The sequence below is a fragment of the Vidua chalybeata genome, chromosome 25 (genome assembly GCF_026979565.1).
Source record: "Vidua chalybeata isolate OUT-0048 chromosome 25, bVidCha1 merged haplotype, whole genome shotgun sequence".
Taxonomy (NCBI): domain Eukaryota; kingdom Metazoa; phylum Chordata; class Aves; order Passeriformes; family Viduidae; genus Vidua; species Vidua chalybeata.
The window spans coordinates 3,560,339-3,587,599 of record NC_071554.1 but is presented as its reverse complement, the minus strand read 5'-3'; the positions used below and the strand labels follow the sequence as shown (position 1 = coordinate 3,587,599).

At 47.6% G+C, this 27,261-nt stretch overlaps 1 protein-coding gene across 6 annotated transcripts in view; it reads right to left on the bottom strand.

The window, feature by feature from the left end:
• Positions 1 to 113: 113 nt before the first annotated feature.
• Positions 114 to 27,261, bottom strand: part of PHACTR4 (phosphatase and actin regulator 4) — a 36,150-nt gene continuing 9,002 nt past the window's right edge. The window contains exons 1-14 of one of the 6 annotated variants that reach the window (XM_053964848.1): positions 26,994 to 27,014; positions 13,594 to 13,770; positions 13,090 to 13,170; positions 12,735 to 12,962; positions 10,984 to 11,148; positions 10,490 to 10,855; positions 6,988 to 7,576; positions 6,153 to 6,376; positions 5,545 to 5,695; positions 4,884 to 4,939; positions 3,899 to 3,960; positions 2,969 to 3,106; positions 1,997 to 2,073; positions 114 to 1,420 (exon numbers count right to left, since the gene is read on the bottom strand). In XM_053964848.1, coding sequence (XP_053820823.1) covers positions 1,405 to 1,420; positions 1,997 to 2,073; positions 2,969 to 3,106; positions 3,899 to 3,960; positions 4,884 to 4,939; positions 5,545 to 5,695; positions 6,153 to 6,376; positions 6,988 to 7,576; positions 10,490 to 10,855; positions 10,984 to 11,148; positions 12,735 to 12,962; positions 13,090 to 13,170; positions 13,594 to 13,735 — 2,295 coding nt within the window. In that variant the 5' untranslated portion in view covers positions 13,736 to 13,770; positions 26,994 to 27,014 and the 3' untranslated portion in view covers positions 114 to 1,404. Of the gene's footprint in view, positions 1,421 to 1,996; positions 2,074 to 2,968; positions 3,107 to 3,898; positions 3,961 to 4,883; positions 4,940 to 5,544; positions 5,696 to 6,152; positions 6,377 to 6,987; positions 7,577 to 10,489; positions 10,856 to 10,983; positions 11,149 to 12,734; positions 12,963 to 13,089; positions 13,171 to 13,593; positions 13,771 to 14,083; positions 14,246 to 21,242; positions 21,471 to 26,993; positions 27,015 to 27,261 lie in introns of those variants that run through there. The other 5 variants (XM_053964845.1, XM_053964846.1, XM_053964847.1 and 2 more) reach the window with 5 other exon arrangements.

Here is a 27,261-nt window from a genome sequence, read left to right as displayed (position 1 = left end):
GCCACCGCCTCAGGGGAGGCGCTGCCATGGCTGACCCGCCCTCCACCCGCTCAAAAGCCGCCGGTCAGGCTCCTGCTAAGATTCGCTGAAAAGACACGACCACACAAGCAGGGTTTAAGAAAAAAAATTCTAAAATAGTTTTATTTAATAATTAAAATCTGTTGTTGCGGAGACTGATATACAATGTAATGGCGGCTGTACAGGGGATGCTGTGAGGGGAGAGCCCCCAGCGGCTGCTGGGCCATGGCCGGCATGTTGCCACACTGGTCTGTGAACAAGACAAAGTTCTTCTCTCCCTCCCGCCCTCCCACCGACCCCGAACCCCCGCACAAGTGGCATCTCACAGATAGTTTTGTGCATAATACAGCAGTGGCCCTACCAGATTTTTTTTTTCAACCCGCATTGAGGAAGAATTTTTCTCTCAGAAGAGAAATACCATCTTCTTAAGGTCACTTTTTAAACCTATTCTTCCCCTCCTTTTGACCCACACAGTGAAACGATCAAGTTTCCAGTAGGTTTAGCTGTAAAAATGAGAAAAAGGCAAAGCTTCAACCCTGATTTGGGAGAGTATAAAACGTTTGAGAGAAAGCCACAATAAAAAGGACTAATTACTCTCACAGTTTCTCCAAATTAAAAAGTTTTAAAAAGGCAACAGTCATTGTTCCTGGTTCTGTAATTTGTTAAACAAGTCTAAATATCTCAAGATCTGTTATTAAGATCAGAGCAAGTGTGAGAGAGTGCAGAGCATTTATACATATGTTGGGGTTTTTTTGTTGTTTTTTTTTTTTTTTTTTGTTTTTTTTTGTTTTTTTTTTTCTTTTTTTTTTAACAAAAAGATGCAGCATATTTTAATATCTATACAATTCCTGTCCAGGACAACAAACCGTTGGTCAGTAGTGATTCAGGGCATTAACGACATGACAAAAGACAAAACTCCCACAAAATAAAGAGTGCCATGTCAGTCGTCTGTCAGGGTTCTCTGTACACAGCTAATATACACATATATTTTTTCTGAGCACATGCTCTCCTCAGCTTCCCAACATTAGAGCTGCCTTTGTTTTTAATCTCCCTTCCTCATGGAAAGAAGGAGGAAATGAGGAATTGCACTCCCCAAGACAAGTCTGTACACCTTGGGAAGGAAGGGGTCGTTCCCCTGGCAGAGTCATATTGCTGAGCCAAGCGAGGTATAGTGTCAGTTCCAGCCTCAGGGCATGACAGATGTGTTTGTTCCAGTGAAATGCTACATTCAGAAAGGATTCCCCTTCCCTGGCCGAAAGCCCTTTTCTGGATATGTTTGGAAGGCAAATCTTGGAAGAGCTGAGGTTCCACCCTCACTGTATTGCCTCGGACAGGGATGCAGAGAACTTCTAGCCCTCCCGGGTTTCTTATTCCCTCCTTGGAATATTATGGTCGATGGTACCTGAAAGCAAGTAAAAAAATTTGAGTGTTATCCTTGGAACTCGGGTTAAATGGTTACTTGGGCGCTATAGATGGCCAAAGAGAGTAAACTGAATTATCTCAGAACTCTCAGCCCTCAGGGAACTGTGAATATCAAATAATTTCACCTCCTGTGCTCTGCATTCAACTTTGCCACACAGAGCTGGAAGGAAAGGAATGACTTGGGCCATGATCCAGACCTGACTACACTGATTACATCCAAGGTAATTCATTAGCAAGTTGTTTTGTTGCTGTGGCTGCACATCTCTAGCCCCAGAAAAGCTCACTCCAGCTGCAGCTTCACACTAGTTTCAGATACACCTCAAACTAGACACTGGTCACTGAGCCGTCAGGATGGAAGCCCCAGTTTAAGGAAAAACAACCCACTTTGTGTCTGCTGCTGCTCCAGTCACCCCCCAGGACTGAGACAGAAAAGGACATTCAATCTCCGACTGCTGCACAAATAATTTTTCTAAGATTTTAGTGTTTTGCCACCGAGCTCTGTCCTTGCAGCACAGCTCTAACAAGACCAAAACTCTTCATGTTAACACGTTCTCACCTCGTGAACTGCTTGCTCTCCTCATGCACTTCCATTTCACAGCTCTTAAACTCATTCAGCTCCTTCCTGATGGCTGCCTGCACAGAGAGGGAGATTTTTTTGGAAACGGAAGGGCTCAGATTGCAGCAGCCGCCCCAGCTTTCACAGTCCATTAACACCAAACTGAGTGTAATCTGCCCCTCCCCGAGGCTGTGCAGTCCCCAGAGGTGGCCTGGGAGGACGAAGATAAATGGTTCCCTGCCAGTTTCTTGAGCCTGCAGGGAACTGCACTGCTATGACCAATACCCAGTATCCTTGCTGTGTCCAGAAAAGAGAATGGGGCTGGGGAAGGATCTGGAGCACCAAGAGCAGCTGGGCGAGGTGGGGGGCTGAGCCTGGAGAAAAGAAGGCTGAGGGAAGATCTTCTCACTCTCTACAGCTCCCTGACAGGAGGGTCAAGACAGCTGGGGGCTGGTCGCGCTCCCAGGTAACAAGTGACAGAACAAGGGGAAACTGCCTCACGTAGAGCCAGAGGAAGTTTAGATGAGATACAAGGAAAACTTTCTTCATAGAAAGGGCTGTAGTAGAATCACCATCCCAGGAACTGTTCAAAAATGTGCAGATGGGGCACCTGGGGACATGGTTTACTGGTGAACATGGTGGTGCTGGGTAAACAGCTGGACTCCATCATCTTCAAGGGCTTTTCCAACCTTAACGATTCCATGATTTTATCATTCTTACATCACTCAGAAGCTGAGGCAGAAGCCATGCAGGCTTTCAGACTGTGCCCACCAGAGCTCCACCTTGCCATGAGGCAGCAGGAAGCAGAGCTGGGACAGCACATACAAGTGAAGGCACACAGGTGGGGTGGCAGAGGGAAAGATGAAGAGGTGAAGCCAGAGGAACAGAGCAAATCTCCTTGGCTCACACCCATTTGTGTGGGCCAGCCTGGTCTGGCTCCTCTCCCCATCTGGGGACAGGTCACTCAGTTACCTTGTCAGCTGGTGTCAGTTTTGTCCACGGCTTATCTGCTCGCCGGTCATAGTCTTGAGCATCTGTTACTTCCACATATTCGTTAAACCTCAGGATCTTCCTGGCCTGCAGCTCTGCCACTGTAGGCCTTTGGCTAAGCTGAACAACAGCAAAAACTAAGGAGGTTAGTCTGAGCCTTGTCCACAAAGCAGATCCAGGGCTAAGCACCCCAAGCAAAACTAAAACTAGTTCCCTCACTGTGCCTTAAGCACAGACAGTACCAGATCCTGCTTGCAGCCTGCAAGGGAATAAGTAAACCTCTTACAGGCTGGATACTCCCATTGGGATTACAAAGCCAGGCTAGGGCAGAACCTGGGCCACACTATCATGGAGAAGGACACTTAGGGGTGTGGGAACAGCCGCTACAAGGGTGAGCACTGCATGACACCCCTAAACACAGCTTCAGCAATGGCAGCACTCTCACTTCACACCCACAGGCCTTGGGGAAGCTTTTCCCAGCCATGAGCAACAATCACAAGTAACCTGGATGTAACAGCTAAAAGCAGCTGTTACTCTGCTCAGCTCCCACACTGTTACTTTAGAAATGGATTTTAGGGAGCCTGGTGTGAAGTGGTGGCTGCTGAAGCACTGTGTTAAAGCAGCCAGGCCAGCAAACCTTTAAAGTATCAGGTGCCAAATTTAGTTCTCATCTCGCTTGTTACACTCACTGCCAGGTCAGATCTGTCACTGACAAAAATATGGCCCTGGTGCCAATGGCTCACGGTGGGTGACAGTCCACATTGCAAAGTCACTCACTGCAGTCCGAGGGCACTGGGGACACTTACACAAGAGCCCTGTGACTTCGCCCACAGCACGGTACCTACAACGTGCTCACTGCCACCATGCCCAGCAGCCCTGCCAGGTGGCTGTCACCGTGGGAGCCAGCAGTACCTTTCTGGTGAGCCGGCGCTTGATCTCGCGCTTCTCAGCTTGACGGTCAGCTTCATTTTTCGCTGCCAAGGGGGGAAAAAAAACCATTTTTCATGTAAGCATCAGGCTTTGAAAAGTGCTTTCTAGGCTTGAACAAAGGACAGTATTGAGCTGGACCAGATTATCTACAGATCTAAAGGCTTAGGACAGGCAGAGAGTGCGGTACAACTCAATACCCTGTGTCACCTCCTGAACTGGCAGGGGCAAATATGCCCCTTACACAGCACCAATGAGTCATTCACCTCAATGATTCATGGCTGTATCGCCAAAATACATCCAAGCCACTGTGCAGCTTGCTCCTTCACAAAGCTATTATAGTTTAAAAGAAAATAACAGCACAGATAAATATTTTAAATGGAAACTTCCTGAACTGACATTCCCATTTCCTCGAGATGTTTATTTAAAACTTTTGCAGAACAAGACATGGCCAAGAGAAACACTCCTGACTTTGTGATGCACCACTGCTTTAGAGATCATGCAAGGCAATGATGTAATGTCTGGAACACAGAAGTCCCGCCCAAATAAAAACACCTTTCACAGTCCTTGCTGTGTAACAGCAGAGTCTGAACCAGCCCACACACTCTTCTCTGAGGTGGCAGGCATGGGACAACTATTCTGTCCATAATCGTATGATCCAGAATGGGTTTGGTTGGAAGGGACCTCAGTGATCACCAGTTCCACCCCCTGCCATGGGCAAGGACAACTTCCACTCTCCCAGGTTGCTCCAAGCCCCATCCATCCTGGCCTTGGACACTTCCAGGGATGAGGCAGCCACAGCTTGTCTGGGCACCCTGTACCAAGGGCCTCATCACTCTCACAGGGAAGAATATGTTCCTAATATCTAATCTAAATCTCTTTCAATTTAAAACCATCTCCACCCAATACATTAAGATGTTAAAGGCAAACTTATGGTATTTCTCAGGACCACCAGAGAAGTGCTACTCACGCTGAAGAATGTTCCTCTGTTCCAGTTCTTCTGCAGTTGGTCTCTGACTCAGTCGCCTGAAGAGAAGTGTGACAATTACAAAATGTTATATCTGGTCACTCATCAGTAGCAGATGAAGGATAAAACTGCCTGGTTTCAGTACACTAGACAGCCTCTTCCACACTCACCACTGAGGATCACTGCTGCTCTGTTTTACACTATGCTCTTGTCAAACAGCTGCTCGGCCACTGGCACAGCTTTGGGAAGGGCTATGGGCTCTCCAGCTCAGAAGCAGCTTTGCAAGGAGCTCAGACAGCAGAGCCTGGACTGCCACCAGTCCCAGCTTCATTCACCACCAGCGCTCACCCTGCATCCATCCACACCTTTTTATCCACACCTGTGTTTTACATGTCTGTAATCCCTGAGATTTTCCCCTCTCAATCCATTTAACCTCTCGAAACAGGGGCCTGTCAGGGTGATATTGTTCAGCTCCAGGACGAACTCACAACTTTTCTCACAAAGGAGGAACAGCAACACAAGCTCCCAGCCCTGCTCCAGCTGCCGTGCCCAACCACCCACGCTATTCCAGCACAAGCTGCTTGGACAAGGCACCAACTTTGTCCAATCCCACTCCGCACACACTGTGCCAGCAGCTCACACTGATCATCATCACTATCTGTACCTGATCAGCGTTGTCCCAATCTGGTGACGGATTTCGTTCCACTCCTCCTTGCTCTTCCGAGGGAAGATGATCTTCTCCTCCTGCAGTGCGGTTGTGTTCCCCAGCTTTATAGCGAGCGTATCTTTCCTCTTCACTTTGTTGGCCAGTGTGCCTGTGGAGAGGGAGAGCAACAGGATGCAACTCAAGGCTACCAAGCCTGCCACAGCAATCCCAACCCTGTGCTCCTGGGAGCTGTGCTCTTCCTGAGAGAGAGCTGTCCTCTCTCCTTGCTCTTCCCAAGCTCTGCACTCACTGCACAGCAGCAGCAGCCAGCACTTTTTGTGTGACACCACATGCTCACCTAATGCTATCCTACCTGAGGGGCTGGGACAGCACAGGCTGTCACAGGAGCCATCTGCAACCGAAGGGGTGCACTCAGCAGGTGACTGCATAGGTTTGGCTGCAGAGCCTTGGAAAAAGCAAGGCAGAGGACATGTGCTACATCATGCAACCAAGAACCAGCTGCTTTGAGGAGCTGTGGGAACCAGCACCTTGATCCAGATCTCAGTGCAGCCAGGCACAAGTTCAGCAGAGCAATAAAAATGACACCTGCAATGTCAAAGCCTTACTGTTATGGCTTTCATCTTCTTCATCATCCTCATCATCTTTATACAGGATGGGCCCCTCCGAGTCAGAGTCACTCATCCCTTCATCTCCTTCCTGCTCCTCCGGGAGGACCTGGGGTACCAATTTGGGGATGACTGTGACAGATGGCACATCTCCAATATACACACGAGGACCGGAATCCTGTTCCTCTTCCTGGTCATCATCTTCCTCTTCCTCATCGTCTGGACTAACGAGAAGCACGCTATTACACCTCTGAACATTTGGCACAGGGCCTGCAGAATATCCCTAGAATCAATATGTCCTTAGCTCTCCTCAGGGAAGCCCAGAAACCAGAGGTGCAAGAGCCACCGCAGGATCCTGCACTGTCCCCTCTCTTCAAAGCACAGGGAGCTCTGGCCAAGGAAATGACAGAGGCAGGTTCTGCAGAACCAAACTCTGACTCCACTACTTTGTGACTTGGAGATTCAGCTCTGCTATAACACAAGACAGTTCTTTTCCCACTTATGTTTAGCAAAATGAAAGGCTAAGGAAGGCCACAGATGGATGGAATCCAGGACCTTGTCTGGTCTTGGTGCAGTTACACACAGTCCAGGCCAGGATTCCTGGCATCAGCCTGTGTTTGTAGTCTGGAACCCATTTCCCATTGTGAGCAATAAAATCCCAAAGCCAGGGGTAATTTCATGGGGAAGATGCTCTGGCTGTTAAGAGCCTGAAACACAGATTTGGCCAACAGGGAAAATGGTTTCAGCAGAGACCTAAGCCCTGCCCAGAGCCATCCCCACCATCACAGCGCTGCAGGAGCTGGGAGAGGCAGCACACATACAAGGAGGTACTCACACTTTGAGCATTTCAATGGTGACAGGCAGGGATCTTGTCCTGCCCAGGGTGCTGTTGTCTTCTCCAAAACCATCATTCTCAAAGAGCAATGAGTGAGCCCTGTGGGACCCTTCGGGTGGTGGAGTGACAGGCAGAGGGCTGGCCAGAGCCTGCTGGATACGAATGTGCAGTGGGATTTGGGGCAGGCGAGGCAGCATGTGGGGTTCACCAAACCCTTGTTCTGCCATCCTCTTCGATACTTCCATGGACCTGAAGTCTTCAGGAAGAGGAGGAGGAGGAGGAGGAGTCTCCTTGGGCAGGTCCAGGGAGCACGGTGGGTCTAAGACAGGGGTGGAGGTGGGCAGGGCCATGCGTGGAGGTTCAGGGGGTACGTGGGTGGGCAGCGGCGGCGAGGGTGAAGGTGGTGGATAAGCTGAGGTCACGTGCAGTGGAATCGGTGCAGAGTGACTCGCTGTCACTGTCCTGTCATTTGGGGGCTTAGAGGTGACAGCCTCTGACGTGTTGTTAGGCAGGAGGCCTCTCTTTGGAGGGAGAGGAGGGGAAGGCTTGGACAAGGCTGTACCACTGGTCATTACTTGGGAAAGTTCAGCTGAAAATAAAAACCATAAAAGCCACAATGTTTAACGGGGTATTTTCCAGATAACCTTCACCAGTGTGGAAAAAGCACAGCAATGCACTCAGAGCCTTGTACTAAGCATTCTCTGCTACTTTTTACTGGAGTATCATACCAGAAATAGCCAGGTTACAAGGCCCTAGTTTGTCCTTCCAGCAGCAAAGGCAAGACTTGGGAAAGCAGCCAAAACCAAGCAGGCTGAGACAGGTTTGTGCATCCTGCTGCTTCAGAGAGAGAGAAATGGCACCAGCCCTTGAAAGACAGCATAGGAGCCTGCCCAGGAATGCAGTTATGTGGGCACTTTATGGCTGTATTTACAACATAAAAGGAATCCAGGACACCCCAATCTCCAGTTGTGTTAACGGCTCCCCTGCACATTAAAGAACTTCTTAGGAAGACTCAAAAAGTCTTAAAATCTTATTTTTTGCTCAGATGCAAAAATCAGCTGCAGGCAGCAGTGTGCTTTCCTTCTTGTGTTCATCCATCAGACCCAGCCCAAGAACACCCCACTGCCAGCAGCTCCTCAGGATGAGGTTCTGCTTTATTCCCTCTGAACTCTGTTCCTTAAGCCCCATATAAACTCAATCTGCCACTACAAAGTGACTAGAAGAACTTCCAAAAATACCTAAAGCCTTTAGTCTTAAATATTTGTTGTTTGATTGAGAAGAGAGGAAGAAATAGAGACATGAAAAATGCCTGCAGTGGGCAGTCACAGGATCCTCAAACCCCCACTCTGTTCCTAAGGAAATTGCAGCAGTAAAGACTGCTCTTGCTTTAGGAGTTTGCAGCTTTTAACATCCATGTGTCCATGGCTTCTGGGGCTTGTAGAGGCTTTGTCTAAAGCAGCTGAGACTCGCTACACATTTCCCTGGAGCGGGGGACAGTGACACATAGATGGTGACAGAAAAGAGCTGGGGGAATTTGCGGTGCAGACACCGTGAGAGGGTGCTGCAAGTGGGAGAGTTTCCTAAGATAAGGCCACATAACTGGAGAGAGGTGGGCACATTTGTGAGATGTTTAGCATTTTTAGACTTTCCCCTTGTAGATTAAGGGCCAGATTGTGCAAAACACAGAGTGTCCTCAGCTCTTGCCCAAGGGACTCCAGTGTCTCCTAAGCAGTGCTTCAAGCCTGGCAGGATGAGGCTTGAGGCACCTCTGGGTAAGAGCAAAATTTGAAAGGGAGCAAGGAGCTGGCAGAAGGAAGCTGCTGCTTGAGACAACAGAACTGCTCAGGGGATGAGCATCTTGGGGACAGACAAAGGGGTGACCTGCACAGTAACTCCCTCCCAAGCCTCAGGCTGTAACAGTGGCACAGAAGGACACCCCTGCAGTCAGAGCAGGCACCAAAGACCCCTGGAGAGCTCACAAAGCCAATTCCACTCAGGCTGCTCAACAACAGTGACAACACAAGGCTCACACAACAACTCCACAGCTCCAGCTCCATTGTGCCAGACTAGAGGGTGTGAAGCCTCCTCTACATCTGCGTTCATACCCAGGGGACAAAAGAGAACTGCTGGTTTTCTCCTCCCCTGCACACCCCGCAGCTGCTCTCAGCCCAGCCCATGCTGTTGGGAAGAGGCAGGATGGCTCTAAACACATGGGATACACTGCTGTTTCCAGCCACATTTTTTGTTCCACAACTACCTCCTCCAATTAGAGCTGGGGCATTTCAAATGCCACCTGCAGTGTGTGCAAGCAGCTTAAAGAAAACAAGAAGGTATTTCATGGGGTGCTCAAGCATGGTCAGGCTAATCAAGCTGGTCTGGCACATGAGGGATGTTAATACCATACCAAGGTCACTTGCAAAACCTGCCAGAGCAAGGTGAGCCCCAAGCAGAGCACAGCAATCTGTCCACACTGAAAGCAGTGGCCCCGGCTATTTCAGATGGCAACTTGCACATCCAGCACTGCCTCTCAAACCACACCTGGGTAACACCTCCAGTTTCTGTGGTAACAGTGCAAACCTGTCAGATTGATCTTCCCAGGAGCCTCCCTCCTGATCTGTGCTAACCTCTGCTAACCCTGTCCAAAGATTAGGAGGTGTCTGTGAAAGAACTACCTGAAAATGCCAACAGGCCATTGCTGCATGGAAGTCATACCAACTCTCAAAACTGCATCTTTAAGATCCCCAGAACTCCCACAGAGAACAGAGATTAAATGAGCTTTAAGAAACTCTTGCCAAATCCTCTGCTTAGAAAAATTACAGAGATAAAAATATTTAATTTTTTAAATGGGAAGATTCAGTTCAAATTACAGTTGAGCTGCTTTATCCATGTGACAAGACATAGGGAAAAAACTCATATGTCAATAGCCCAGCCACAGACCTTAGAGGAAGAGCCTGAGTATAACCAGGAAGTCTGAATTATCCCTACCAGTTTCCTGGTCTCTGCCCTAAGTGGAGACCACATAGCCTGGCAGTGACAGCCACGCCAGACATTATTTGGTGTGTGTATTCTTTGGGTTTGTTTCTTGGTTTGTTTTTTTTTTTTTTTTCTAAAAGCAGATGAAAGAAGGAATTGTCACTAACCACAAAACCTCATCCACCATTCCCCAATCCCAGCTGAATCCCAGCCCCCAGTGAAGCATCAACATTCAGACACTGTCTCTTAGAGCTGACAGAGAACAGGCAGGCAGGGATGCCTTCCTGCAGGTAGCTGTTGGGAACACACTGAATAGCTCATGGCAGAAGACTCCAGTAATTGCACTGCTCCCAGAACACGCGTGTCCTGGCTAAACACTGGCAGTTTGAGTCCAAACTGGACTGTTTTTAGGAAGGATGGCCAGACATTCTGATGCAACTAAAAATCTTCCCTTATGAAGGGAAGAGACTCTGGGAGCAGTGGCTCCAGAACATCTCAGGTACAAAAACCAGTTTGTGGGGTCACTTACCTATTATTAGTGAGTTGCTATTTCTGTTGACAGGTTTGGGAGGAGGGATGGGAGGCTGTTTGGCAGGAGCTGTGCTGGTTGTACTGGTGGGAGCAGTAGTGTTGGCACTGGAAGGAGCAGGGAGCAGAGTCCTGGGGGCTGGGGAAGGGGCAGCTGTGGAACTGACTGTCTTTGCTGCTGCTGTGGGAGCTGTGCTGAAGGGGGCAGTTCTTGCAGTACTGCTGGCAGGTATTGGATTCTTTGCCTGTACTTCATTTGCCTCCTGGGAAGTGGAGGGAGGTCTTTTTGGAGGAAGCAGAGGTTGTCTGGGAACATGTGGCTCCTCAGGTGGTTCCAGTTCAGGCCCAGGGTGGCTGCTGGAGGAACCTGCAAAGGGAGGCAGCTCAGTTTAAGGCACCAGAGGGTCTACTGAGGGTAGGAAGGATCAGATGACAATTCAAAATTGGTTACAGGAGAATGTGAAGCTCTGATTTTGCACTCATCTGGTTTCTTACCCTGCCTCTTCTTTGGTTCCTCCACTGGAACAGGCTTCCGAAGGCTGGATGGCTTTGTGGCCTCTTCCTCCTGGCTGGGCAGGTTACAGACCCCGGGGCCCCCAATGGGGACAGTGTGGCCATTCTTCAGTGCAGGTGGGTTCAGCTTCTCTGGCTCTTCACCATCTGCAAGGGGATGAGAGGACAGAGAAGCAAAGAGAACACACTCAGAAGGCAGGGGAGAGGAGAGGTGGCTGAGCTGACTCAGCTACCATGGAGTTACACCAACTTCTTTCTGGCTTCTGAAACAGCTTGTCTTCAGCCACCTTCTGCACAGGACAGCAGAGCAACCCAACCAGCTGGAGCCGAGAGCCCTTGATTTCATTATCAATGAGTAAATCACACAGCACTGTATGCTATCAAGGGTTTTTCTTCTCCCTGTCCTGCCTTGCTCTTGTGTTACAGATTAGTGTGCCCAGTGCTGTGCTGCAGCAAAAGGAAGTTGTAACTGAAGCCATAAATCTCCAGCAGCTTTTGTATCCACCCTCCATCACGGAGCAGTCACCAATTCCCTGCTGCAATGAAGATTCCAACATGAGCCGAGTCATCTACTGCATGTGCAGTAATAGACTTTCATAATGTCTTCAGATTAGTGAAAGCACCTCTGTTTTCCTTGTTTCTACCCTGAATTTGACACAAAAATCGCTGCTCAACCCAAAACATCAGCAAGTGAGATTTCCAGATTTACCTTTCTTTTAATCGGATGTAATGACACAGCTCTAAAATTTTATGTAGCTCACTTTGACTATTTCTGCTTTTCCAAATTCTAACATGGAGGTTCCCAGTGTTAAAAGCAAGACCTCTTTTTGGAGGTCCCCATCCAATCCAACCCATGCTAATCCCCATGAGGAAATACTCCACCATTCTTGGTAATTGCCCTGACAGGACAAGTTTTTGACAGTATTACTCTCAAAAAAAGACTCAGCATCCATCTCTAAGGGGAAATTGCCCATTTGGACTGATTTTCAACTCAAGAAAACTTAAATAAATACATCACCCATTTGATTAAAAATATTTTTCAATTCAGTCTGCCATCTCTGAAGGAATTGCAGTGTGTGGCATCCATGCTCTCTAGGTGCTAGACCCCAGCACAATCTGCTGTTTTAATTCTTGATAATTTATTCCACTGCCCTCCTCACCTTTCCTCTCCCTCCAAAGTACTACCTCCCCTTCCCTAACCTGGTGTTATTCAGAAGCTTCCCAGGATTTTTTTTCCACAAGAAACAGCCTCAGTTCCTGTGAGGAGCTGGTAGATGGCTCTGCCTCGCTCACTCACTGCCCTTCCCTGAAATGCAGCAGGCACAAACAGCAACAAGAGGGAGTTTCCTCCCCAGCCAGGGCTGAAACTCAAGGGATGAGACACAGATTTTTATGGCAGCAACTGCCTCTGGTTATCCAAAGCTTTTAGCAAGGGAGATAGGAACATTATGATCCAGCTTTCCTCAGCACTTTTCCACATCACACAAATCCCAGCCAGGTGAGTGGATGGCGATCTGACAACTTATTTTGGCAGCATGATCCCAACTTGGAGACATCAAAGATGAAAGAAAAGGGGATAAGACTTCCTAGACAGCAGCGCAAACTTTGATAAGCCTAGTGGTGACTATGACACCATACCATGAAGCATCTCTTGGAAGATATGCCCCTACCCAAGCAGCTCAGAATTCACCCATTCCTAATTCTTCTCCCAGCCTGAGCCCTGGGGGCAGTACCTCTCCCATTTGGAACAGCAGGAGATGGTGAGTGACAGCAGAGGCTGGCAGGACAGCACAAGGTATCTGGAGCAGAGCACAGTGAAGGACGGGATGGGAAGTGACCACCGCACAGCCCTCCCTCCCTGCAGGAAGGTGTTCCAGACAGGCATTGCACTTCCTCAGCACCATCTTCCTCCCTGAGCAGGCTGCCTTCCTCCCAGGTGGGAAAACAGACAAGAGAGAGCACTGAAAAGGGTAAGGCAGACAGGAATCACTTCAGCAGAAAGCCCTTAAATTTGTCTCCCAAGGGTGAGGTTTGGCCAGAGGAAGATCAGCCACACAGACACAGACAGAAGTTCGTTTGCAGACTCACCCTGCTCAGGTTCTTCCAACAGAACCCCTCTTTTTACCAGCTCCTCTCTTGGCTTTCGCATAGAAATCTTTCGTTCTAAAACTGACATTAAATTGAAAAAAAAGCACTCAGAAAACAGAGCAAGCTTGAAGTTCAAGAAGATTTTTTTTTCTTTTAAAGAGGTTCTCTATAGGAAATAAAATGGCTTCAAATTTCACTGGTTTTGCATGGATTAAGTGGAGAGAGAAGGAACTGCATGTTCAGACCTGCATTTCACACTGCACTGCTGATTGTGGAGCAAACCCTCCCTCCCCACAGCTGCTTGGGGAGCTTCCTTGAAAGAAAGGAATTAATCTGTCTGAAACTACAGCTCCATGACAAGGTGTTTCTAGAGAGACTGCAGATGCTAGCCCATCACCAAAGTCCCATTTTGGTTCTTGCACATGTCAGCACTCAGGCTTGTGACAGCAACCCCTACTCAGATGGATGGAGGAAGGGACACCCACCCAGCCCCTGTTACTTTACCTTCTGAAGTCTCCTTGAATTTGTCACTGCTTTTCTTTTTCCTCCACTTCCAGGGTTTGAAAATCTTGCCAAAGCTTGAGAACTTGCTTTTCCTCTTTGTAGGAGGTGTGGTGTCACCTGATTCCAAAACATTTACCCCCATGCTGGCATCACCTGGGGCGTGATCCACCTCTTCAGCTGCACAGAAAAGAAGGAAAAGAATAAATAATTACTTCTGTGCTGCAGGTAACAGCTCCCATCTCCCACCAACCCACCCCACACTGGGAATGGTGGCACACATTAATGCAGAAAAGAGAACAAGACACTGTCTGTGGCTCCACTGAGCCCTCACGTCAGCTCGTGGGGACACAAGTGGACTTCTCAACATAAACAGGGCAAAGGGAAACGGGTAAGGGCCTTCCTGATGAGACAAAGATTACAGAACCCCAGAATCATTACGGTTGGAAAAAACCTCCAAGATTGTTGAATCCAATCTGTGAACAACCCTCACCTTGTCACAAGTCCAGTGCCATGTCCATTTGTTCCTTGGACACCTTCAGGGATGGGGACTCCCACCACTGCCCTGGACACACTGTGCCAGGGACTGAGAACTCTTTAAATTAATACATTTCTCCTGATGTCCAACCTGAACCTTCCCTGGCACAACACGATGCTGTTTCCTCCTGTTCTGTTCCTTGTTCTCCAGGGGCAGAGCCCGACTCCCTGTCTGTACCTGCCTGTCAGGGAATTGGAGAGAGTGAGAAAGTCCCCCCTGAGCCTTCTTTTCTCCAGGCTGAGTCCCCCCAGTTCCCTCAGACAGATATTAATTTAATTTTGCAGTGTCACAGCTTTGCCCACGAACACAAACCACTTCCCTACATTTTCTCGTCTTCATTTGGAAGCAACTGGTGCTGGACACGAGTTCATGACCACAAACACCTTCCAGCCCACTGAGCTGACATTCACAACTGTCTGCACCCTGAAATCACCAGACCCATTCCAGCAGCTGGATGTGCTAGATTTTCCCCACTCTGATTTTCCTTCTATAAATATGGGCAGCAAAGCTGGCCAAGAGCAACAACTCCACAGGAAAGCAACACAATACAGGCCTGTGCTCCACCTACTGCACAGGCGTCCCTGGAGAACAGCACAAGAAGGACACAGAGGTGGGGAGGGACATGTGAAAAAACCAAACAAAAAAAACCCCACCCCCAACTCAAAAAAAAAAAAAAAAAAAAAAAAAAAAAAAAACAAAAAAACCCCACACTTTTGAAGCAGAACCAGAGCACAAAACACTAATTTGGGGACTGTTGATCCTGCCTTGCCTGATGCTGCTATTTTGGGGTATTTGATGGAACACAGAGAAGCACCTACAATGAGCAGAATCTAGCACTGCCTGCAAAAAAAAACAAATCAGTGTGCACAAGCTAAGTGAAGCCAGCTGGTACCCACTCCATGGTGGGATTTCCAGAGCCAGAATCCCTCAGCTTCAGCACTAGCGACAGGAGCACTGCAGAGCTCCATGGAAAAAATCCTATGGAGAAGAGAGAGATGCCACAGCCCCACCATGCCCAGCTGGAGTGTCCTGATACAAACTGCATTGAGGTGTCTTCTTTTGGAGCCTCCAAGTCAGACACTGTGGAGCTTGGGAGCACAACAGACCTTTCAGTCAACTTCAGACAAGCCTGTGTAACATGCCTGCAGAACAGGCAATGCCCCACAAGTAACAGGAAAGTTCAGCCAAGAATCCCATCTCCTGAGACTAAAAGATTGAGGGAAAATAATTTAGGAGAAAGCTGCTTCACACATAGGACAAAGAACTAATAATGTATCTTCTGTATCCTACAAACCTCCACTGAGGATACAGATCTTGATGTGAAATAGCAGATTCACGCCAGCATAGGGAAGAATATGTCCAGGACAGAGGGAAAAAAAAACCACAAAAAAATAATTCATTATTTGATGCAGCTCTACCTGCAACCCTGTAGTGCGTCGCAGCAGGAGAGCTCAGATTCCAGAAAGTGTGAAAAGTAGCCACAGCCACGGGCTCCTGAGTAGTCTCAGGCCACAGGGCTGGGGACAGGCTATCACTTCAGGACAGACCCCACTTTTCCAGTCTGAGCACAAACGGAATGGAAGATCACAAACACAGGGAAGAGAACAACAACAGAGGGAAGCTGGAGAGTGTTTGAACCACTGTTTACCTGTTGGTAGTACTTTTGTTTAAATCAGCCCCATAACAGAAAGTCCCTCACTCTGAACCAGTCAAAAGCTGATGTCAGCCAACATTTGTTTGAGAAAGCAAGACCAATTCAGCATCTGAGGTGCTTTTAAATGAAAAAAAAAAAAAAAAACAACAACAAAAAAACCAACCAAACAACAACAACAAAAAAAAACAACCAAAAAAAACCACAACAACTGTGTGAACTCCTGACTTCATAACAGGAGAGAAATTGGGCGGAAAATAATATACACCATGGCAGCACTGATCTGTGATTTTCTGCAGGGATGGAGGGAGGGTGGATGGAAGTGGGGGGGCAGAAAGGCATTTCAAGCTCCCAGAAACCCAAAAGGAATTGTCTGCATGTTTAGAGGCACTTTCTTCAGAGACCAGAGCATTAGCCCTGGAGTTGTACATGCAATTTTAACAAGCAGTATTCACTGTGCTCAGCATTCCCAAACTTCACCAGGCAGGCACAAGAGTTCACCAAGCACAGGCTGCAGGTGGAATTTGAAGCCCAAGTGTCATCAAAGGCATTTCCCTCACCTTTCCAAGGAGAACAGTGCTGAAGGCAGCAGTACCAAACTTGCCTTATATCTACCCCCTTCCCTGAGTTGCTCTGAGGAATGTCACTTACGTGCTGCCTACCACCCAGGATGTCAGAGTGCTGCACTAAGCAAAGTAAGTTATTAAAAGAAAACTCAACCATCACCTCCAGGGATTAATGAAGAGCCCTCAGCACCCTGGAATGTCTCCATTTCCAGTTAGAAGGAGAATGACAAGCGTTCCCCTGCCACAGTCCCCTCTCAACAGCCAGGGAGGAGCACAGGACATGAGAGGATCAGCCAAAAGGAGACACACAGTACTCCAAAGGAGGAGCAGCTAAGAGCAGAGAGGGTGGGGAGAACCCACATGTGACTGCTCCTGCCAGAACCTCTTCCAGCAGCTCCTGCAGCCCAGGTCCAGCCGTCAAAGCAAATACCTTCCCAGGGTGGAGTTTCACTGCCAGAGCTGCAACCACGCAGGTGAACACAGGAGGTTTCACAAGACCTTCACATCCAGAGCAAATCACCTGGTCCTGCTTCTCTGCCTCACTGCTCCCTCAGCCATGTTACAATGCTCATAGGCTCCTGCTGAGAGTCAAGTGTTGTCCAACATGGAAACACTTGGTTTTGTTGGTTTATAATCAGTTCCATGCCCAAAAGTAGCCAGGCAAGAGGGGGAGACATGCACACTAGAACACAAAACTGTCCAAATAATTTCCACCACCCTTTTGCTCTGTGTAGAGTAAAACTTGACATGTTGCTAAACATTCTGAGACCATTTCAGCCCACTGCTCACATTGAGGCCAGGGAAGCAATTCCTTCCCTGATCCTCACTGGGATTCATTCTGTCCTGTTGTGCAGATGACAGGAGAGCCTGTCCTATCCTTCCACAGCACTCTTCCTTTTCCCTTCTCCAATTACCACCGGGACGTAGACATTTAAAGCAGTAGGTTGTGAAGCAATTATGACACTAAGGACTAATGAGCGGGTGGATCAGCAGCTGGAGGTGAGATTTACAGATCTGCATTCAAATAACCTTATTGTTCAGTGATTGTTCACATTAGATAGTGCTCACACTCCCACCAAAATGGACCTTCCCTTCCATTCACAGCCTATTTCCAGCTCAAATCTCCATGAAATGGTGCAGAGAGGACATCTCTTCCCTGTGAAGGCAGGGAATCCACCTTGCTGAGGCTGTGCCTCCTCCTGCTCTGCTCTACAAGGTACAGGAGGGTCCTTAAGCTGCTTCGCAATGCAAGGGGGAACTTATCTGAGTACTTATGCTTATCTGAGTCATGCACTGGAAAACCGGGAAGGAACCTCAGCACCATGCTAGGGGAACAAAATATGGCAAAAAAGAGGACCCAGACTTCCAGGGAAGGGTGGGAAGCATCAGGACTCCGATGCCTTCACCCAACATGGCCCAGCAGCAAGGCTGTGTCCAAGAGACCAGCCTCACCCTCACCATGGTGCCAGGCTGGAAAACCCATTTTAAATACATGGAAAAGCTTAAATGAGGTCACACAGTCCAGGGTGAAGCCAGCAGAGTCCTCATGAGAAGGTCAAGAGATTCTCAGCTGGCAGGTCCCTAAAGTGACCCCACGTCAAAGCAGGACCTTGTTCAACCCTTCTGGAAGGGCATCAGTCCACATTTTGGAAAAGTCACCCTGGAGCTGGGAGAGCCCCACAGACCCCATCCTGACAGCTGGATGCTGTGCTTAATGTTCCAGCAGAGCCCTGGCTGAGGAAAAATCAGGAATAAAGTATGTGCTGCAACTTCAGCACGTTGCCTGATGCTCCCAGAGGAGATGGCCTGGAAACACTTGGAGCGCAGAATCCAGCTGGTCCAGGGACAGCATGATGCCCCAGCTGCTTCCCAGCCAGAGCCTCTTGCCTTTTCAGATCTGCTCTCCCAAACACTTAAGCTGTTCTGATCTCACTCTATCCAAACAAGCAGGTGAATTTGAGCTCTTTAAAACAGCAGTTTTATGTTAACCCAAAATGTTTAGACTGAAATAATCTAGGGAAACATCACAAAACTGGCACAGCCTGAACACACAAGAAGGCAGGAAGCTCCAGCAGTGCCAAGCAACTTGGATGCAATTCCCTATTGGTTTGCCTGGCCACCTGGTCCTTCCAACCCTCCCCTGCAGACACATTTTTGCTCAAGTCTTGCAGTTAAATTTCATGCAGAAAAAAGCTCCTTTTCCACTGCATCTTGTGATGTTGAGTGACCCCAATCTTTTCTTTTCCAAAACAGAGAAACCATTTCAGTGGAAGGAGCTAGAGACCCACAGTTGGTCTCTTCCATCCTCAGCAAGTGGCTGTGGTGATGTGGCACCTGTTCCAAAATGTCCCGTCAGGCTTGGGGCTGCTATTCCTATTAAATAGGGTGAAGCTTTCACTTCCACCAGTGTTCTCAGTGGGTCAAACTGGCATAGCCAGGATCCACGAGGCCAATTAAAAACCCCACACATAGTTACACCTTGGCCACACACACAGGACACCCCAGCAGGCAGCTCCCAGCTGGCCCTTAGGAACCCCACCTATAAATGTCATGGTTTAATGGTCACACCATGGGCTGGGGAGGAAAAGCCACCACGTGAGCAAGGACAGTTAATCCCCATCTTCGGGGGTCAAGCCCCAAAATACTGTTTTGTAGAGCCAAGCACTGCCAGCCTGGAAACAGGCACAGCAGGAACTTCAGGGACCAATAGGAATAACTAAAAAACATTCATTCCATTAAGGATCATTTCTAATGTGGTAGATACTTGCAGCAGTTACCTGGAGTAGAGGCACCTCTGATGCACAGTGATAAAGAATTAAACCCAACCTGGATCTAGTGCAGGGCATTCCAGAATTAATCCTGGTGAGTTTTTAAACTATTTTATCTCAGGCCACACATCCTTCAGAAGTCACCCTGGCTATGGAGAAATTTTGCTTTTAAACTAAAAATCACTTCAGATCCAAGTCTGAGATCACAACAAAGCAAGGCTGAAGGCTGTGAAGAAATCAAAGGATTGCATCTCAGATGATGACAGTTCGTATTATCCTGAATATGCCTGGAGAAAAACTACTGATTTTTAGCGTTCATGAGGAAAATGGCATAATCCTTTAACGATGTAGGGTCAGTGAGCCCCAGGACAAGACTGCAGAATGGAGCTGCTGGGAAAAGGTTGAGAACAAGCTGCTTTTCTCCCCCAGACATTTCTGCAGACATCCAAAGGCTGGTGAAGCAGTCTAAGAGAAGCCAGGTATCACCCTCCCTGCACTACCATGGGCTCTCTGCCCCAGTCCTTTTCCGAGATGTAAGACCCCAACTCCCTCCTTTCACCTCATGCTGTGTCCAGCACAGCAGTCAAGAATCCGAGAAGCTTACAAGCAAACAGCAACTCAAAAAGCACTCTTTGAGTGAAATGCTGTTAAAAGTATCCAAAAGAAAGCACTTTGGGTAAATGTTTCTAAGCTTCCCTAAAACAGCTTTAAAAACTTGGTGTGTGTTTTCCTGAATCGTCCAGGGAAGACGTGAATCCTGACCTTAAAGGAATGACAGGTTGTGGTTACAAAACAGCCTCAAACAGTCCCAGCCCTCAGCTTCCCTGTGTTTTGTATGTTTCTAATCACCATAATCTTCAGAGGACTCTCCTTAACAGCATCCTGACAGTTAATGCAAGAACCATCTCTTCAAGTTCCAGATTTAATCAATAGGAACTGTGAGAGCTGTGCCATGAAAAAAAGACCTCAGGGAGCAAATGAGCAGTTGAGGAAACACCAGGTCTGCTGGCCCCAATCTCCAGAAAGCACAATATCACTACACCAAGCCCACTTCCCTGGAAATTACCACTGTTCTTGGCATCTGATGAGAGAAAGAGCCCAAGACTGACCAGGTCAGCTTCTAACAGTGAATAAATCCAAGCAGAAGATGCTGTTAATTTCCACAGTACAAAGACAACTGAAGTTTTACTTCCCTTCCACTCTCTCTATCACTTTATTTTTAGCAACTCTTGAACCAGTCTAGCTGGAGTAAACTGGTGGTGGGGAAGAGAATCACTGGTTTCATCTGAGCCCTAGAAATACTTGATAGGGTCGAAGTTATAGAAGTGAAAAATAATGAAAATAACTCTGTATTTTGAGGGTGGTCTTTGTCTGCCAATGTCCATTTCCTCTCTGAAAATTAGAAAATTCCACTTTACAGATGAGGGTGAACAACTGAGCCCAGCCAGCTAACAGCAAGTGGGAATGAGAGAAAGGCAACAGTGGGATGTGGAAGTCTCCTCATAGCCAGTGCCTCCCTAGTCTCAGTGCTGGGAACAGCACCCACGACAGACCCGGAGTAACACTGACCCCACACAGTGCTTGGGAAGTCAGGCTGCTCCTGTAGCTTCACAGAGTTGTGTTTTCTCCAGCCTGTTACTGAGATACTTCACAATGGAGAGGGAAAACAAGCAGGGAGATTATTGCCAAGCCCTTCTCCCCCCGAAACTGCTATAGCTGCCCCAAAAGATGAGTGACATCAATCACAAGAAGGCAATTCTTGGTGCCTTTGGTCCCAGCTTGCTCTCGGGGCTGATTCCTGCCCCATGCAGGTGAACATACCCACTGCCCAAGTGCTTTGCCAAGGTAGTATCCCTGAATCCATGCCAGCCAGAGGCTGGAGTGGATTGGAGGGATTGGGAGGCTTGGAGCCTGTCTGAAGACCAGAGAACATATTGCACAGGAATTGCATGTGAAATTAGGAGTAAGAGAAAGGAAGGAAATGGAGTTATTTCTCTGGTTTCTCTCCCCAGCTGGGCGCAGGTTACACAAGTTCCACATTCCACTCCTCCCAACTCCTCTGTTTCACCTGCAATGCTGCCCTGCTGCAGACCCGGAGCTCCCTGTCTCCCCTGCCCTGCATTACTCACCAAAAGCACCTGGATTTACTGGTCTCGAGAAGTGTGGCTGCCCCATGAGATTCTGTTCAGAGCAGCCCTCTGGGAAGAGGCGGGAGGAGAACAGAGGAGAAGTCTACGCTGAGAACACTTCAACCCTTTAAAACGGTAAATCCACACTTGGGATGAGGAAACGTCTGGCAAGGGAGGCGACTCCCAGTGCTCAGGCCACGGCTCCAGTGTCTGATGGTCCAGCACAGGTCCTGCTCTCCCTGTCCCCCATGGCTGGGCACTTGATTCTCATAAATAAGTGTCCGTGCCAGCTCCCTTCACGCAGAAATGCCTGTCATTCCAGAGCCGAGCTGGCTAGGGCAAAGCTCAGGAAGGGGAGGAGACAGCCAGCCACGACACAGCCACTGAGCTGCACAATCCAAATTATCAACACCCCTTGCTCCTTCCTCACATCCAGTTTAGCAAGAAGAGAGAAAAGCTGGGAGCAAGGAGAAGGAGAGCAGAGTGTTCTTCTCAGGGATGGGCTTTGGAGAATCCGTGCACAGCAACACACCAAGGAGTTTCACCTCCCAAAACGGGATGAAGGAATTCACAGCCTACCTGTGCCAGCTAAACACAAACTAAGGCAGTCAGGGATGAGACAGCCATTCTCTAAGTGCTGTGGGAGCTGCAATACCCCCGAGCAAAGGGAATTTCAAAGACAGCCTGAGCTGATATGCATCTAGACAAATATAAAAATACAATTTCATGCAATTCCCCTCTCTACTAAAGTTACCAGGAAGCATGTCTTCTTGTGTAATTTAAATTTAACAATGGAAAATTTAAATTTAACAAGGAAAGTAAAAGTTTCGTTTCTATTCATGTGTCACAGCTTGATGGTTAAGGTAACAAACATCCCCCTCAGCCATCTGCCTCACAATAAAAGATCTCCAAAACTTAAATATGTCCATTTGGATTCCTTAATTTATCATTATAATTTGGGTTAGGACTTCTGTGAACCGAGAGCTCATTTTCCCTATACACCCTACAACAGAGAAGCAGGAAAATCTTTAAGCATCCAGAAGTTTAATCTTAGTTCAGGAAAAAAGGAAAAGCAATTTTCAAAAATATATAGGAATTTCCTGCAGCATAAAAGGGATTAAAATCAGGAACCTGACCCCATGTGACACATCTAGGTCAATTTTTCCCCAGTGAAGGAGAAGTTTTAACCAACAGGATTTGCTGCAGTGCTCTGTGTCCCTGTCCACACCACAAAGACCTTGGTGCTCTTGGTTCCCCCACTAACACACTAAATGTGCCATTGGACAACTTGTAAATCCACTCCTCATCCAAAGCAGAGCCGTAGAAATGTAGGAGGAAGAAGAAAACTTGTGCACCTTCTCCACATGCGTTGTGCTTGTCCTTGAGCCTAGTGCCAGGCAGGTGACCCTCATCCCACAGACAGGGAGGGGGTGAGCAGAGCCCTGGAGGTGGACAGCAAATACCACTGTCCTCACTGGTGCAGGGCACATGGACATTCCTGGAAGTGTTGCTCTTCTCCACTCCCACCACGGACATCTCCGCACTCGGGCTTTCACTGTGGACAATGAACATCCCAATTCCCAGGAATGCTCCACCTCATTGAAGACTTTTTGCTTTGAAGCAAAGAAAAAGCCATTTTTGAAGCCATTTATATTCACTGCCATCTAGCAGAGACTCATATAGGTCAGAGATAAAGGCAGGAAGATTTCCCCAAGTCTGTAGATCAGCTGCCCAGCTTGGAAGGAGGTCTGGAAAAAATATTCCTACACTGGGGAATGCCACAGAACGCTGCCTCTAGACCTGCCTGGCTTCTACAGAATTAAAGTCACTGCTTTTTATAAGGCATTTGTTGTGAATTCAAAGTGCACAAAGCTCTGCTGCAGAACACATAACACGTGGTAAATTGTTAAAGCACTGTAGTGCAATCATATCCCTGACCCTTTATTTCTACATTTGTAAACCATGAAACATTACCTTAAATTTCAAGAAAAGGTATTTAAATAAACAGATTTAAATTCACAGTGGCTGCAGCCCGAGAGATGCACAACAGTTACTCAGAAACCCACCAGGCTGTGAAATAAAGTCCTTTACCTTTCTGTATCCTTCATCAGGCCTCAAAGACCATCACAGAGAGAATAACAAGATTTGGCAATGGTTGTACCAGAAGCATTAATATTTCCTCCTGAAAAGCATGGCTGTGGAGCTCAAGGAGCAAAGATATACAAACCTGTGTTTCAAATTGCAGCTGGCTCTGGACTTAAGCATCATTCAGGAGTACCAGCCACTCTCTCCTCTTTTGGGGTAGAAAGCAAAACCCCACCAGAAAACAGCTGACAACATGCACAAAATGCCACAAATCCAAAAGTAACACCAGCATCATTATTTTCAAGAGAACTCATGGCCAGAAAAACCCATCAGTCCATCCTTCAGCTCTACATCTGAAAGGAAAGGTGCAAATTCTGTCCCAGAAAGCAGAATGCCAAAAAACGTTCCTGCCTCAACTGCAGCTTGAGGTCAGAGCATGAGAGGAGCTCGAGGTCAGAGCATGAGAGCAGCTCCTAAGAAACCCTCTGCTTTTAGACGGCTTTGTTTCACCACTGGGGAAAAATACAGGACAAAGCAACCTGCCCTCATCCCACTGGACATCCAGGATAAAGAAAAACCCACACTTCAAACAAGGAAAAGTAAAAATTCCCATAATAATGAGAAAGACCATCTGACTTTGCTGCACAGCAACCAGAAGAAACCAGAGCAACTGTTTTACTCCTCAGTGACAGGTGATGACTTTTTTTAAGATGAAAAAGTTGGAATAGCAAAGAGCTTTCTAAAGAAGAGCAAAATGGGCAACACCTGATTGTCCCTTCAGCGTTTCCTTTTAAAATATAGTAACGAAGAAATGCCAGTTACATGAAAATTTTATGTGATTTAAGGAGAGGCAGTTGGCTGAAATAAAAAAACAGGCAGTAAACATTCAAACATGGGGTACATGGCCTTCTTCTGAAGTTTCCATCCAGCCCAAAATCCCATTAAAGCCTTGGCATTTCCATGTTAATAATCTGTTTATATACATTGTAAAAGGAAAATGTTTATATACATTGTAAAACTCTTCTGGATTGTTTCATTCTAAAATCTAATGAAAGCCATGAGCCCAATATTAGCTCCTCTAATAAAGCCAGTGTTGTTCAGATTTCGGTTGACACCAACGTGAAATGCTGCATTCACCCATGGTGACTCAGACATTTGTGTTCCATGATTCAGCATTACCCCATCCCTGCCGATGGAGCTATTTAAAACCAGTGATACTGGGCGTTTTCCTGCAGAGCTCATCACCAGAGAGTCAGCAGCAGCTACAGGGCCTTTAAGGCTCTTTCACTGCAGTAGTTGCACGCACTGAAATCCTCATGCAGTGACCACCTCACGAGGAGGGCTGGCAGGGAGGAGAAAAAGTGTCAGCACCACTACTCTGGATGTGTTTCATTGAAGCATGGAATGGTTTGGGTTGGAAGGGACCTTAAAGTCTATCTCATTTCACCCCATGCCATGAGCAGGGACACTTTCCACTACCACAGGTTACTCCAAGCCCTGTCCAACCTGGTCTGGAACACTTCCAGGGAGAGGCAGCCACGGCTTCTCTGGGAAATCCATTCCACTCCCTCAGCACTCTCACAGGGAAGAATTTCTCCCGGATATCCCATCTCATCCATCAGTTTGAAGCCATCCCCCCTTGTCCAGTCACTCCAGGCCCTTGTAAATGGTCTCTCCCACCTTTCCTGCAGGCTTCTTTCAGGTACTGAACAGCCACAATTAGGTCACCCCAGAACTTCTCTCCTCCAGGCTGATCAACCCCAGCTCCGTCAGCCTTTCCTCTCAGGAGAGGTGCTTCAGCCCTCTAATCAGCTTGGTTTCACCACAGGTTTTGTTTTCAGCTTTGGAAGAACAAGAAAATGAAAAACTCTTACATGCACACATAAGAGCTCTGGCCGCCCAGAGAGATGAGCCCTTGCGGGCTGTGCTCCGACACGGAGCGGGTGCAGCCGTTACCATGGGGCAGCAGGCGCCAGGGAGGCACTGAACAGATGAGCCATCGTGACGCTCTTCCTTTCCCCTCACGGGGGATGGAAAGATGAGGGAAGTGGAAAAGGGATTATTTATAAGGCAGCTGGCATCACATTGTTTGCGTCCTGCAGACTTTGATGGTTCAAATGGGAGCTAACTGCTCCTACACCACGTGACTTCCTTCATGCTTCCTGTGACATTTCCAAGAGGGAAACTCCTATTTCCCAGAGCATTCCAGTCCCCGTGTCCCCACCAGTTAGTCAGCATGGTGCTCCACCTCAGACAGCAAAGAGCAGCAGGTCCAGCATGTCAGGGACTTGGTGCCACCACCCATGTGCTGGCATCAGGGAAGGTGAGCATGCCATGTCCCACAGCAGTCCAGATGTTGACCATGATGCAGCACAGCTGGAGGGAGATTGTTGTGCCAAGGAGCTGACTGACAGCACTTCCAACCTTTGGGAAGGTGAGGCCATGCCCCTGGAAAGCCCTATGGTCACAGTAGGTGGCTGGAACACAAGGAATCATTTCATTGACACGGGGAATGGGCTCAAAAAATTGTAAACTAAACCGGACTTTGAGCCCAGAGGAGCTTAAGGCAAAAATACCCACCAGCCTTGTTTTCCGGGGGAAATACAACTTCCATTGGAAGTAAGTTTTAGCCAGTTCTGGAAAAGCCTCACCATCAATGTCTCCTCACCACTCCCTGCAATTACAACACAGGCCAAGTATTTTCTTGTTTACTAGTGAGGGAATGCTGAGGAATGTCATCTTGACAAAATTAAAGGTTCAGTCACATCTTGGCTAACTTGACTAACCCTAATTTGATCACTATGGTGATTCATGGCTTTGCCATCTTGAGGCAAGGGAAACTCCAAAGCTGATGAACAACTTTCTGGAGCACCTTGAAGCAGCGTTAAAAGAAAGTCTGGTCAGAAGCCAAAGGAAGCACACATATAGGATACATTCCAGCAAAGCGTCAGGCATTAGTAAAGCATCGGCGTATTCCCAACAGGGGAGCATTAAGAGGCAGGATACCCATCTGCCACTTCCAGCTACATTATTAGGAATGCATTAAGCAGAAACACGGAGAAGAAAATTACATTAATTATTGCATTGTTTAGAGAAGAAACAGGAATGGCATTTAGCTCAACTCTTGGTTAACCCTCTCCTGCAACAAAAACTCAAGATACTCAGAGAAAAATGTATAAACTGACATCACCTGAGGCCCCCTACTTCAAAACATGGGGATGAAGAAAATCAAAATATATTCCCCTCCTTCCAAAGCACTGCCCAGCATGAGTTTTTAGAGTTGGCCCAGCACAGCACATAGTGCTCTTCCTGAGAGTGGCTGCTGCCCAGTCACATCCATCACAAACAGCCTTACAGGGCAAACCTAACTCTTAAGACTTTAAAGCTCTGTGCAGACATGTGCAGACATTATCCAACATAAACAAGTCCTCCAGCAGAGTAAGCACATCTCTGCCACTTACAAAACCAATGGGACAAACTCTGTTTTGCACAACACTGCAAGCTAACAAGAAAAGCTAACAGCAAAAATATCAGTAAATATGAAACCTCTAAATTCAGATTAAATTGCAATTAACCCTAAGAGGTAGGACTATATTTAACTCTAAGTTACTCTTCAGTGTATAGGTCAAGGTCCACAGGCTCATGATCCCAAATTTCTCTTCCTACCTGTAATCCTTCAAGATGTCAAACTTCAGCTGCAAGCCTCTCTGCCCACACAGTAACTGAAAAGAAATGCAGCAAGATTCCTCTGTAAAAGTTGTTTCCTATTTTAAATGTTTCACAAAAATCTCAGTAAATGGATTTGCTCTTCATACCCAAAGCTGAAACTGCAGCAAACACCTTTGCTCTGCCAACCCAACAGGCTTGCAGCAGCAGCCGCACCAATAATCCAATTTATCCTTCAACACCTCCAGCCCTCCAGTCTGAAGTTACA